At 55.4% G+C, this 12,751-nt stretch overlaps 3 protein-coding genes across 15 annotated transcripts in view; 2 read left to right on the forward strand and 1 right to left on the reverse strand.

Annotated features, from left to right (window-relative positions):
- Agap3 (ArfGAP with GTPase domain, ankyrin repeat and PH domain 3) overlaps nt 1-1,592 on the reverse strand; it is a 50,420-nt gene extending 48,828 nt beyond the window's left edge. The window contains exon 1 of one of the 4 annotated variants that reach the window (NM_001398853.1): nt 906-1,267. In NM_001398853.1, coding sequence (NP_001385782.1) covers nt 906-1,233 — 328 coding nt within the window. In that variant the 5' untranslated portion in view covers nt 1,234-1,267. Of the gene's footprint in view, nt 1-905 lie in introns of all 4 variants that reach the window. The other 3 variants (XM_006235941.5, XM_008762650.4, XM_006235943.5) reach the window with 3 other exon arrangements.
- Nucleotides 1,593-5,912: 4,320 nt separating this feature from the next.
- On the forward strand, nt 5,913-8,479 carry Tmub1 (transmembrane and ubiquitin-like domain containing 1). 3 transcript variants are annotated; one of them, NM_198781.3, is made up of 3 exons: nt 5,913-5,964; nt 6,975-7,390; nt 7,664-8,479. In NM_198781.3, the coding sequence occupies exons 2-3, from the start codon at nt 7,005-7,007 to the stop codon at nt 8,013-8,015; spliced, it is 738 nt and encodes a 245-aa protein (NP_942076.2). In that variant the 5' UTR covers nt 5,913-5,964; nt 6,975-7,004; the 3' UTR covers nt 8,016-8,479. The 3 variants fall into 3 exon arrangements, with proteins under 3 accessions (NP_942076.2, XP_006236007.1, NP_001073622.1); XM_006235945.5 differs by lacking the exon at nt 5,913-5,964 and adding an exon at nt 6,096-6,176 and having other exon boundaries at nt 7,664-8,477; NM_001080153.2 differs by lacking the exon at nt 5,913-5,964 and adding an exon at nt 6,337-6,478.
- Nucleotides 8,480-8,678: 199 nt separating this feature from the next.
- Fastk (Fas-activated serine/threonine kinase) lies at nt 8,679-12,751 on the forward strand. 8 transcript variants are annotated; one of them, XM_039107220.2, is made up of 11 exons: nt 8,679-8,876; nt 9,642-9,871; nt 9,956-10,052; nt 10,501-10,680; nt 10,814-10,953; nt 11,392-11,605; nt 11,704-11,863; nt 11,967-12,058; nt 12,127-12,262; nt 12,340-12,454; nt 12,529-12,751. In XM_039107220.2, exons 1-11 carry the CDS (start codon nt 8,795-8,797, stop codon nt 12,634-12,636), a joined length of 1,554 nt encoding a protein of 517 aa, XP_038963148.1. In that variant the 5' UTR covers nt 8,679-8,794; the 3' UTR covers nt 12,637-12,751. The 8 variants fall into 8 exon arrangements, with proteins under 8 accessions (XP_038963148.1, XP_063141765.1, NP_001358218.1 ...); XM_063285694.1 differs by having other exon boundaries at nt 8,754-8,876; nt 9,554-9,871; NM_001371289.1 differs by having other exon boundaries at nt 8,709-8,876; nt 9,642-10,052.

A 12,751-nucleotide genomic window follows, 5' to 3' on the forward strand; every position in this document is an offset into this window, starting at 1 on the left:
TCCACCACACCGAAGGTCGTGGGGCTTCTTGCCAGCAGTGTACCCCCTAATTAATGTGCCCTACAGCTGCCAGAGTTCAGGGCGCAGGTACCCACAGGAAGGAACATAACTAGGAGCAGTGCATGGCCTGGGGCCCTAGATCCAGGCCCGACCTCCCTGGAGGTCAGTCAGCATCCTCACAGCAGCCGCATGTATGCCTGAGGGTTAGAGGGCACTGGCAGCGCAGAGGGACCATCCAGCGCCTCCCACGCGGCCACAGCTCCCCAGTCCTGCGCCCAGGCCAGGCCCGCGCCCGCCGGGCCACAGAAGCGTGGGGGTGGGTGTGCGTCGGGAGAGGGCGCCGCGGGGAGCGCCACCCTCCAAAGCCTGCAGGAGAGGCCCAGGAAGGCTGCCATCCACTAACCTGAAGCTCAGATCCTCCACCCCTACTGCTGGGTTGGGCAGGGTAGCAGCTAAGATTACGCTCAAGCATCAGCCCCACCTTCAGGACCCACCAAGGTCTTCCGTCGCACCCACCCGGCCGGACCATGCATAGCCAGATGTGGCCCCAGGCCCTCCGGGTCCTTGGCGACTCGGCGCATCAGTCCTTGGAGCGACAACCATCTTCACATCCCAGGTCACGAAGAGAAACACACACACACACACACACACACAAACCCCAAAAACGTGTCCACTGGCACAGGACTGAACCCACCGGCCCCTTAAAAAGAAGTGTTCCTGTATGAAAAACCTGTACCACGGCTCTGCAGTCGGTATTAGCAAACCGCAAACCTCAGCTTCATAAGACCCCCGAGTGCCAGAGAGGGGCCGGGCCGGGGCCATAGAGGGCCCCCCTCCACCCGCCACCGGCCAGCGCTGCAAATGCCACTGCGCCTCAGATCCCGCAGCCCCCCGGCTCCGCTCACCCTCGATGGAGATGACGTGCTCCCGGATCTGATTCTGCAGTGCCAAATCCTCGATTCGCTCGATCAGGTCGTAGATGGCGTAGATGTTGGGGTGTACCGACTCGAAGCGCTGGATCTCGGCCCGGATAGCGGCCGAGTTGGAGAGCGCAAACTGCTGGGGGGGCCCGCCGGCCAGCTGCTGCGAGGGGCCGCCACCCCCGGCTCCGGGCCCCGCGCCGCCGAACTGCCCGCCGCCCCCCGCGCCGCCGCCGCCGCTGCCGCCGCCCCCCGGAGCCGCCAGGCTCTGCTGCTGCTGAGGACTCTGGCCCCCGCCCGCCTGGAAGTTCATGGCTCCGGAGGCGCGGGGCCCAAAGCGGGCCCAGCCAGGGCCTGGGGCGGCGCGGCGGCGGCGGCGGCGAGTAGGCGCGCGGGGCTGGCGGGACCCTAACTAGGAAGCGCGCGGCACAGGGCTAGCGCATGAGGCCCGGAGCCGAGGCCAAAAGGCGCGGTCGCGCACGCTGGGGCCGCCGCCCGGCGTTTACCGGCGCTGAGATCCCGCCGCCTTGGAGCTGCCTCCAGCGGCAACAACAACGGGACCGGGAGCGCGCGGCCCGGGCCCTCCCCCCGCGTCATGCGCACGCACCGCCGCCCCCGCCGGCTCCGGCACACGCAGCCGAGCCCCCCTCCCAGCCGCCCCCGCCCCTCCAGCGCATCGCCCTGCGCCCCCGCCCCTCTCGTTCGCAGGCGCCTCAGCCTCCACCCCCAAGAGCCGCGTGTTGGCCGCGACGCGCCGCCCCACCCACCCGCGTAGGCCCTTCCGCCCGCTCGCCCGCCCCTAAGCTCGGCGCCTTGAGGGCCTCCCGCCTGGGGACACGACCACGCTGCCCCCCCCCCCACGTCCGGCCAGCTGTCATTTCTACCTCTCTACATCGCTCTAGGATGGTGTAGAATCCTTGGGTCACTCGGAACAGTTCCCTGCGCCTGAGGGTGCTGATAAATGGGACTGATTGGCGGAGAAGCTCTCCCAGGCCCAGCGGCGCCACCCTCTTTTAGTGCTGCACCAGCTCCTCTGTCTACAGGCCTCGAAGACAGCCCTAGGGATCATGTCAGGGTTCTCTTCCCTGGCTCTCTGCCCGGGTCTTCACTGCTGGCTGCACCGCAGAGACTGGGATGGGCTCCCCGTTCCTATTTTCAGTTCCCCTTGAGTTTCACCCGAGGGCCCCTGCAAGCTTGAAACAACAGTGTCCCAATTCTTATCTCCCAGTGACAGCCCTCTCCCAAAAGATACCATACTGAAGAGGGTCCGTTGGTTCATTAAAGAAACTCACCAGGACCTACATGAGTCTCATAATTTTTCTTGTCCTATCCCCTTGTCTTATCTTGTGCCCTCCCTAGGGCCAGAGATCGCCCTTCAATGTCCCAGTTCTTCTGTATTCCCATTATCAAAGTTGTCTTCAGCTGTGTTAACCCACATCCCAACACAGATCCTCGAACCTCCATGAGGTGGCATGTGCAAGAGAATGACCCTGTGGAATAAATCTGCTAGAGGATGCCAGGTGTCAGGATGTACACATTATCCCAGCACAGGGGTCATAGAATAGGAGGATTAGTTCAAGGACAGCCTGGGCTACATAGAGTTCAAAGTCAACCTGGGCTATATGAGACCGTCTTTAAAAACCGAACCAGCTGAATTATGAGTACATGTCTAAAGTCGCAGTGTTAGGAAGGCAGAGCCTAGATCACCAACCCTGTCTCAAAAATGAAAAGCATCACTGGGTAGTAGTGAGTGAGGTACACACTTTTAATCCCAGCAGGGGCAGGGGCAGGGACAGGGGCAGGGGCAGGGGCAGGGGCAGGGGCAGGGGCAGGGGCAGGGGCAGGGGCAGGGGCAGGGGCAGGGGCAGGGGCAGGGGCAGAGGCAGAGGCAGAGGCAGAGGCAGAGGCAGCAGATCCATGAACTCAAGGCCAGCCAGGTCTACAGAATGAGTTCCACAACAGCCAGGGCTACACAGAAAAACCCTGTCTCGAGAAAAAAAAAAAAGTCGTATTATGTCTGAAATAATTATTATGCTATGCCAGGCATAAATGTTTCAAGGTTTCTATAACTGTCATCTAACTTTGATGTAAATTATGGTTTCTTTGTGGTTTTTGCCTTTTAACTCTGTACCCCTGAGCTTGGACACCAACAGACTTCAGTAACGCAAACCAGCTCTTGGTCTGACCATCAATAAAAACGTAAAACTTAATTAGCATAGTAGTTGATACTATCTTAAGTGGATGATTTCACCATTGATATATGCCCTGCACTCCCCTCTCTCTTTTGGTCCTAGGGTTGGACTGCAGGAACTAATTAACCATGCTGGCCAAATGCTCTACACATAGCTATGTATGTGCATGGTGTTTTCTCTGTGTAAATACAGGTGTATTATGTACAGACAAGTAGCGGATGCCTGTGGAGGTCAGGATCCTCTGGAACCGGAGTTACAGATACTCTTTTGAGTTGCCATGTGGTGTAATGAGAAATAAGCCTAAGTCCTCTGAAAGAACAGCCCTGCTCTTAGCAGATGAGCCCTGTCTCCAGCCCACATGTATCTTTTTTACACTCATTTCTACTTCAAAGATCAACCTGGACTTCTTCCCAAAATAATATTGACCATTAGTTGACTTTTTACCCACCTTCCTACATTTCTCTTAGTTCCCAAAGGATCAGGTGCAAACTGATCAACTCTAGGACCCCTCAGACTATTGAATGATTCACGCTTCTACCTGTGTGACTTTAGGAATGTCTTGTCAACTTCCTGGTCTTAATCTGAAAACTGAAGGAGTTAAACAGAAAATACAGCTTTTCTCATAAAAAATTATAGTTTTTGTACTTTACAATTCTAAAACTAATACTAATACTCTGGCCAGGTGGTGCAGATGTGTGCTTTCAATCCCAGCACTGAGGAGGCAGAGGTAGGTGGTCTCTGTGAGTTCAAGGCCAGCCTGCTCTACATCAAGAGTTCCAGGACAGCCAGGGCTACATATAGAAACCCCATCCTGAAAAACAAAAACAAAACTTCAAACAAACCCACACACCCATAGCGTCTCTGTTAGATGCTTAGATAGAATTGGCAGGAAGAAGTTCTCCCAGAACTTCTTGAAGGGGAAAAGCTCCAAAGTGTTGCCCAGGCACCAGCACCTGCCTGCTTTAACATTCATCGATTGTCTGCCTACATATCTATTCCTCTATTAGTGTATGTATCAGTGAAGGCACGGAAAACATTATATGTTCAGTATCTTGCACAATACCTAGCATATAAAACATATATATTTAAATATAGCATAAATGAAGAAATACGAAAAAACTAGAGACAAGTTAGTTACTTACTTTATAAACCCAAACTGATGTGCCCAGGGCAATATTTGATCTGGTCTTAATCTGAAAACTGAAGTAGTTAAACAGAAGCACCATCCATAGAAGACCAGAGTAGAGTATTTTTAATTCAGACTGGGTTGAATTGGGCTGGAGAGATGGCCCAGAGGTTAAGAGCACTGACTGTACCTGTTACGGTTGCTGCTCTTGCAGAAGACCCTGATTCAGTTCCCAACATCTACATGGCTCCTAAAAACTGCCTATCACTCTAGGCAAACACCCATGCAGATATAATATACAAACCCCCTTTTAAAAGAATAATTAGAGGCTTGTTCTGCAAGCATAAGGACCTCAATTTGACTCCTCAGTATTCATGTCAAAAGCCAGGCATGGAAGCCTCTGCCTGCAACCTTAGCAGAGGGAGCAGAGACCAGTCCTGTATGTGTACACTCACATGTATGCATCACACACACACACACATACATGCATGCACAAACTCCCAAGTAAAAGCTGGTCTGCGGGGATGGGGATTTAGCTCAGTGGTAGAGCACTTGCCTAGCAAGCGCAAGGCCCTGGGTTCGGTCCCCAGCTCCGAAAAAAAAAAAAAAAAAGAAAGAAAGAAAAGAAAAAGAAAAAGAAAAAGAAAAAGAAAAAAAAAGCTGGTCTGTAAAACTGGGGATTCAAGATTTCTGTAGTTACTGGAGTCAAGGAAAAATCTACAGAGATTAGCTACCACAGATCCATCGCTATATGCAGAAACACTTTTTTTAGGGGTGGGGGGGAATAAGACAGGGTCTCTCTAGGTGGCCAAAGGTAGTCTCAAACCTCCTAATCATTACCTCAACCTCCCAGTGCTGGGATTACAGGGCTATGCCACCATACTTAGCCAATTTCTCAGTTTAGGTTTTGGTGAACCCGATGCTTTAATACTAGGCGAGCAAAATATAGTGACATATATTTTACAGAGCTGTCATACTTATTTAATAAAACATTACGTTTCTTCTTTCCAACTGACCTAGAAGAATTATACTTGTTCAGAGATTAAATAACCCACCAGACATTTTATAGCTGATGAGTCTACGTGAGACCTCAGGATGTATGCTCTATTCCAAGGTCTATGCCACTTTTACAATCTCATAGGGACACAGTGGAGGTCAGGCCAGAAAAGGAGACAGCCGGGATCAGGCACTCTTCCCTAGCAAGTGGCGAGGGCAATTCACGCCTCCTCGACTAGAGTCAGTTTAGAAAACCAAGCTGCTTTCTGACGTCCACTGTGATACAGGCTAGACTGGGGTAGTGGCCACCTGCGCTCCCCAAAGCCTTCATCACTGTATCACCAACGCGGATGCTCTGACGTGCTGCAGACTGACGTTGGTGTCAGGAGTGACAGATGCTCCAGTAGCTGGCGGCGGAAATAGAGTTTCTTGCTGCGCTGCTGACCAAACTTCTATGGACAAGCAAAACCCCTGGGTCCTCTCTGAGGGGGAGGGCGGGGGGTGGGGGCGCGTGGGCATCGAAGATCTACCGGTACCGGGAACATCTGGTCCATTCCGGCACGTGGGTTCACAGGGCGGAGGGCGGGAACTAAACAGGGCGAACTACAATCCCCACAATGCTCCCGGGCCGCGGCAGCAGGGAAGGAGAGGGACCTCAGGTGTCTGCGACCTCGGTGCCTTCGGCCCGGAAGTGCCCGAGGAGCCGAAATGGAGCTGGTGGAGCTGGGCGGTGAGTCTCTGTGCGTGGCCGCGCCCACCCGGTCGCCCCAGGCCACAGCTGGGACCTGCTTGCCCCGCCCCGAGATCGCTGGTGCCCTCCAGTAGCTCTGGGGGGCGGGCAGATGGGAGGAGTGATGGAGCAGTCGGGGGTGGGGAAGGCTAAATCTAGGCTCGCCCCGAGAGATCAAGGGTCTGGAGGCCTCTGGGTTTGGCGCCCAGGAGGTGCTGAGTCGGATTGCTGCGGGATGGGCTTTGGGTGGACCCGGAGAAGGGGCCGAGCTGAGTAGGCAACTGAGCTCCGTAGACTCCAGATTGGCCAAGGGCGGAGTTTGACGTTTGGGGTTGTCTAGGAAGCTTTGGAAAGCGGTCTGTGTTGTGGGTGAGGTTTGGGTAGATGGTAAGGGGGAAGTCAGGGAGGTATAGAGACTCTTCTGTCGGAGAAACTTAGGAGTCAGGGCGTCAGATGAGCTTTACTATAAATAGGTGAAGGAGTGAACTTTGGGATGAAGTGGACCAAAGAATAGGTAAGCTTTTGGGTAAAGTTTGATGAAGGTTAAATTTAAGGAGAGGGTTGGTTAGAAAAGCAAGGCCCTTTCTTTCTTTATTTTATCTATGAGTACACTGTAGCTGTCTTCAGAAACACCAGAAGAGGGCATCAGATCTCATTACAGATGGTTGCGAGCCACCATGTGGTTGCTGGGAATTGAACTCAGGACCTCTGGAAAGGCAACTGGCTAGTCCTGGTAACCACTGAGCCATCTCTCCAGCCCAAGGCCCTTTCTTGAATGTAGGGTTTGGGTTAATCAGGAGCTGAATGAAGATCTAGAACTCAGATAGCAAAGTTAGGTCTTGGAACTTGGTGATGGAAAGGGACATACCCAAAAGGCAAGTTTGGGACTACAGGATGCTGGACCAGTCCTCATCCTGAGTGGGCAAGAATGTAGACTAACTCGGACAGTTGAAGTTGGGATGACTCCTGACCAGAAAGCAGCCCCTCACCAATTCTTTGTACCTCTCTAGCTCCTTAGCACCTCTGGCAACACAGGTGCCATGGCCTTGATTGAAGGCGTAGGGGATGAGGTGACTGTCCTTTTTTCGGTGCTTGCCTGCCTTCTGGTGCTGGCCCTCGCCTGGGTCTCAACACATACGACTGAGAGTACAGATCCCCTACCACAGTCGTCAGGGACCACAACACCAGCACAGCCCAGTGAAGCCATGACAGCCATTGATAGCATCAGAGAGGAGGCCCCAGGAGCTGAGAGTCCCAGCCTGAGGCACAGAGGTCCATCTGCACAGCCAGAGCCTGAGGCAGGGGTCACAGCATCAACACCTCCAGACTCTCCACAGGAACCCTTACTGCTACGGTTGAAATTTCTCAATGACTCTGAACAGGTGGCCAGGGCCTGGCCTCAGGACACCATTGGCTCCTTGAAAAGGTAAGCCTGGAAAAGGGTGAGAACAAAATGTTAAAAATGGGGTGGGTGACTATTGAAGGGCCACCATATGAAATTCTCCCTCATTTTTCTGTTTGAGAAAACTGTCTCCTCACATTACATGCCATACCTGTTAACCTGTTCCAATCAGCCCCTCAGAGGCCTGGATCTGGGTGGTCCGATGTAGGGCAGGGGTGAAAGTTGGGATTGATTCTCTGAACAAAGGACCAGGATTGCCTGAGGCCTGCTTTCTTACCCAGGTCCCTCTCTCCTCAGAACCCAGTTTCCAGGCCGGGAACAGCAGGTTCGACTCATCTACCAAGGCCAACTGCTAGGAGACGACACCCAGACACTGGGCAGTCTCCACCTTCCCCCCAACTGCGTTCTCCACTGCCACGTGTCCACAAGAGTCGGTCCCCCGCATCCTCCCTGCCCACCGGGGTCAGAGCCCGGCCCCTCCGGGCTGGAAATCGGCAGCCTTCTGTTGCCCCTGCTGCTTCTGCTGCTGCTCCTGCTCTGGTACTGCCAGATCCAGTACCGGCCCTTCTTTCCCCTGACCGCTACCTTGGGCCTGGCCGGCTTCACCCTGCTCCTCAGTCTCCTGGCCTTTGCCATGTATCGCCCGTAGTGCCTCCACGGGCTTTTGGCAGTGTCGACGGCCCCTCTGGACCTCATTCCCCAAGGCGCAAAGGGAGCTGCTGTCTGCCCAGGCCCACCTCACCCGCTGCCTGTCTTTTCCCACTACCCTGGAGCCCAGCCTTGCGCAACAGAGGACTCCAGGTGTTAGCGGAGGCCACCCCATGTGATCTTCATAGCTCTGGGCCATCTCCTGGGGCTGCTGGCCCTCAGCCTTCTCTGACAGTGGGCTCTTCTGAATCAGGCACCTGCTGCCGCTGCCTTGGCCTGGCACAGAGCCAGACCACCCCAATGGGCCCATCTTAGTGTGCTGACAGAGGATCAAGATACATCTAGTTTCAAAGAGATGCCTAGGCTGAATTGGAAACTGGTGAAGACTGGCGAAGGGGAATTGAGGGGGGGGAGAGTTGTTTTTCTGGAATTTGTGGAGATTAAAGAAACTGTGATGTTTTCACACCTAGTGTGTCTGTGTGGGGCTTGAGGGTGGGGAGCCCTTGTCCTAGGAAAATGGCACCTGCCCTAGATCCTGTGTTCGCAAGCTACCCCAGGGCTGGACAGCGGACCGCGGCTCTTTGCATCTTTCACGACAAGTTCTGTGGCCCCGCCCCCGCGACATGCTCACTTCCCGGAAGCGGAGGGCGGGGCTCGAGACTCCTCTGCTCGCAGCGCCTGCCGGGAGCCACGTCTCCCCTTCCCTAGCGCCGGGCTGCGATTGGTGTCTGGGGACGATCCGGGGGCTGCTGGGAAGATGGCGGACTCAGTGGCCCGCTGATGAGGAGGCCCCGGGGGGAGCCCGGCTCCCGGGCCCCGAGACCTGCTGAGAGAGTGACCTACGCGGGGTCCGGGGAGTCATGTAGGGTGGCGCCTGCGGGGCGGACCTCGGTTGGGCGGCGGGAGCTCGTGTTAGTGGTGGAGGCCACGGACTGCTAGCCTCTTGGGGCCGGGACAGGGTGTGGGGGCCCCTCCCGCGGACAGCATCAGCTCCGCGCCTTGGCAGACGGCTCACTCGGGCTCGGCGCGCGCCCTGCGAGGTTGCGCTGTGTTCTCATTTCACTAGTTTGGAGGCTTAGGCAGAGAGGCGAAGACATTAGTCCAAGGTCACGCAGCTGGTAAGTGGGAGCGCCCAGCATGGGACCCAGCACCGGCCCGCTGCAGAGCCTGCGTTCCACCCACCCCGCCGCCGCCTCCTGCGGGAGGGGGAGGTGGTCGGCAGGGCTCGTCGCCGGGACCACCGGGGCTCCAGGCTGGGTGCGACCACTAGCCCTTTGAATGACCTCGGGCTTAACCTCTCCGCCGCTCTGGGCCTTGTTTCTCCACCTGTGAAATGAGGTAATGCCAGCCCTGCTACTCCTCATCAGCGTGCACGGAGCATCGAAGGAGATATGCATGTGAAATGTGAATAGAGTTGCACTGAGCACATTTAAAGAATTAGGGCTTCTACTTTAAGGAATGTGGGGGGAGAGGGGCAGGGTGGAACCAGAATACCAGAGCAGTCACAGGGGCTTTTTTTTTTTTTTTTTTTTACCTCAGGCCCTTTGGATGGGGAGTTGGGTAAGGACTAGATAGCATATTTCCCCTTGGAGGAAACCTCACCCGGTTTTCTGGGCCACCCCCTCAGGGTCTCCACCACCCAGCTCCATGCTTCGAATCCTGCTCTCTGCCCAGACTTCCCCTGCTCGGCTGTCTGGTTTGCTGCTCATCCCGCCAGTACAGCCCTGTTGTTTGGGACCCAGCAAGTCCGGGGACCGGCCTTTTGGAGGAGGCCCTGTGCAAGGCCTTCAACGGCTTCTGGAGCAGGCACGGAGCCCTGGGGAGCTGCTGCGATGGCTGAGTCAGAACCCCACCAAGGTTCGAGCTCATCACTACCCTGTGGCACTTCGTCGTCTGGGCCAGCTCTTGGTGTCTCAACCTAGGCCCTCTCCTGTGGAGCAGGCCACGCTGCAGGACTTGAGTCAGCTCATCATCCGAAACTGCCCCTCCTTTGACGTTCACACCATCCATGTGTGTCTACACCTTGCAGTCTTACTTGGTGAGGAGTGTATTGGAAGGTGTGGGAGTTGAGGGAAGAGTGAAGGAAGAGAGAGCTTAGAGGACTCAAGCCATTGGTAACTCTCAGATTCCCATCCAGTAGTGGCACCTCCCCAAGCACACTTGCTGATTTCTCTCTTGTATCCATGGGAGATGTCCAAGTCAAGCAGCATCTTTCTAACTGCAGGGTACTCGGTTCTTTCTAATACAGTGCCCTCGGAAGCCACAGAGGCAGAGTTGCTGTATTTGCCGCAAGATGACTTGTATAAGGCTTTCCCCACACAGTGTTGATACATCATGTTCACATGATACCATATCACTCCACTGAAATAACTATTTTCCCATTCAAGAAACGATGACAAGGAATTTAGGAACTCCTTCATTCCACTTGGCAAGATGGCACACCCCAGCTCACTCACCAGGATGGTCTTTGTCCCTCTCCCTCCCAGGCTTCCCATCAGATGGACCACTCCTGTGTGCCCTCGAGCAGGAGCGAAGGTCCCGTGTCCCTCCAAAACCGCCCTCCCCACGTCAGCCTGCCATCTACGGTGGTCAAAGGTTGGAAGCGGCCCTGAGCTGCCCCCGTTTCCTGCGGTACCCTCGTCAGCATCTGATCAGAAGCCTGGCAGGTGCCGAGGGGTAAAAGCAAAAGGGAGGCAAGGGATGAGAGGAAGCCGCTGGGATGAAGCACCTGGGCTGGCCTGCACTCCAGCCCTCAGGAGTCTTCCTTGAAGGCACAGTATGACAGGCTGTTCTTCACAGAGGCAAGGCCAGAAGAACTGACTCCTCATGTAATGGTGCTTCTGGCGCAGCACCTGGCTCGGCACCGGTTGCGGGAACCCCAACTTCTGGAAGCCATTGCTCATTTCCTGGTGGTTCAGGAAGCCCAGCTCAACAGCAAGGTGGGCTGGCCTCCCACCCTTCCATGTCTCTTGCTCACTGGTTGTCCGACTCTCATAATCAGTAGAGTCTAAAGCTCCTGCATAGCTGCCTAGCTCTGCTTAGTCCTGTGAGCCATACCCCCGCAGTTATGTCCCTACTGTAGTATGTGGCTCAAGACACTGCTTAAGCTGCAGAATTTGGGGCGGATGCTGATACAGAGGGTGTTCTGCCTTGAAAGCCGTTACTGACTGAACCAGGCCTCCCTGAGCTTGTACCCATTAAACGTGGCAGAGAGCTTGGTGTGGTGCCTTTGATCCTGACAGAGGCAGTAGCAGGTAGGTCTCTGGGTTTGAGGCCAACCTGGTCTGCATAGCAAATTCCAGAGACCCTGCCTCAAATGGGAGAGAAGACAAGACAGGGTGGTGCTCCCTGCTGGACAGTGCTGCCTGTTTCTGCAGGTGGTACAGAAGTTGGTCCTGCCCTTTGGGAGGTTGAACTACTTGCCCCTGGAGCAACAGTTTATGCCCTGTCTTGAGAGGATCCTGGCTCGGGAAGCAGGGGTGGCACCCTTGGCCACAGTCAACATCTTGATGTCACTGTGCCAGCTGCAGCGCTTGCCCTTCAGAGCCCTGCAGTTTGTCTTCTCCCCCAGCTTCATCAGCCACATCAATGGTATGCACACAGAGCGGCTGGTGGGGGCTAGGGCTGTAGGGCAGGGGCATCCCCAGGTGTCAGCCGCCCAGTGTCCCCCAGTCCCTGCTTCCCTACAGGCACCCCTCCTTCTCTGATTGTGCGACGCTACCTCTCTCTACTCGACACGGCTGTGGAGCTTGAACTCCCAGGATACCGAGGCCCCCGCCTTCCCCAAAGGCAGAGAGTGCCCATCTTCCCACAGCCCCTCATCACTGACCGCGCCCGCTGCAAATACAGGTGGGCTAGGGGATGGGCAGCCCTAGGAGCAGAGTAGGAAAGCCAAAGCCAGTGTTTCCTAACGGAAGAATACCTTTCCTCTACCGCTGCCCTTTCCTTTCAGTCACAAGGACATGGTAGCTGAGGGGCTGCGCCAGCTGTTAGGGGAAGAAAAATACCGTCAGGACCTGACTGTACCACCCGGCTACTGCACAGGTAAGGTATACATGGTGTGGGCGGTTAACATAAAGCTGTAGCAAGGCTAAGGCTTGTCTGCCCTGCAGACTTCCTACTCTGTGTGGGAGGTTCTGGTGCTGTGCTACCTATGAGGACACAGGACCCCTTCCTGCCCTACCCACCACGGCCCTGCCAACAGGACCAGGCTAACTCTAATTCCACAACCCAAGACCCTACCCAAAGGTAAGGAGAATGAAATGGGGTTGGGGGTCTTGGCTGCTGGTCCAACAGCAACCTGAGGCAAGCCCACTGCTCTCCAGGGTGGTGCTGATGCTGCGAGAACGCTGGCATTTCTGCCGTGATGGCAGGGTGCTGCTGGGCTCTCGGGCTCTGAGGGAGCGGCACCTGGGCCTAATGGGCTACCAACTCCTGCCGGTGAGAAATTCTGTCCCACCCTTTGCATGTGTGTTCTTATAAACAACCCACTGCAGCCTGTCTTCTCCCCACAGCTGCCATTTGAAGAACTGGAATCTCAGAGAGGCCTGCCCCAGCTCAAGAGCTACCTGAGGCAGAAGCTTCAGGCCTTAGGTCTTCGCTGGGGACCTGAGGGTGGGTGAGGGAGTACACACAGTACACATGGGGCACAGGATGGATCCCCTATGGGGAGGAGGGTGGACAGTTTGCACTTTGGCTCCCTGTTATTTTTTTCATTAAAATCCCTTTCCTTCCTGA

The sequence above is a fragment of the Rattus norvegicus genome, chromosome 4 (genome assembly GCF_036323735.1).
Source record: "Rattus norvegicus strain BN/NHsdMcwi chromosome 4, GRCr8, whole genome shotgun sequence".
NCBI classification, from domain to species: Eukaryota; Metazoa; Chordata; class Mammalia; order Rodentia; family Muridae; genus Rattus; species Rattus norvegicus.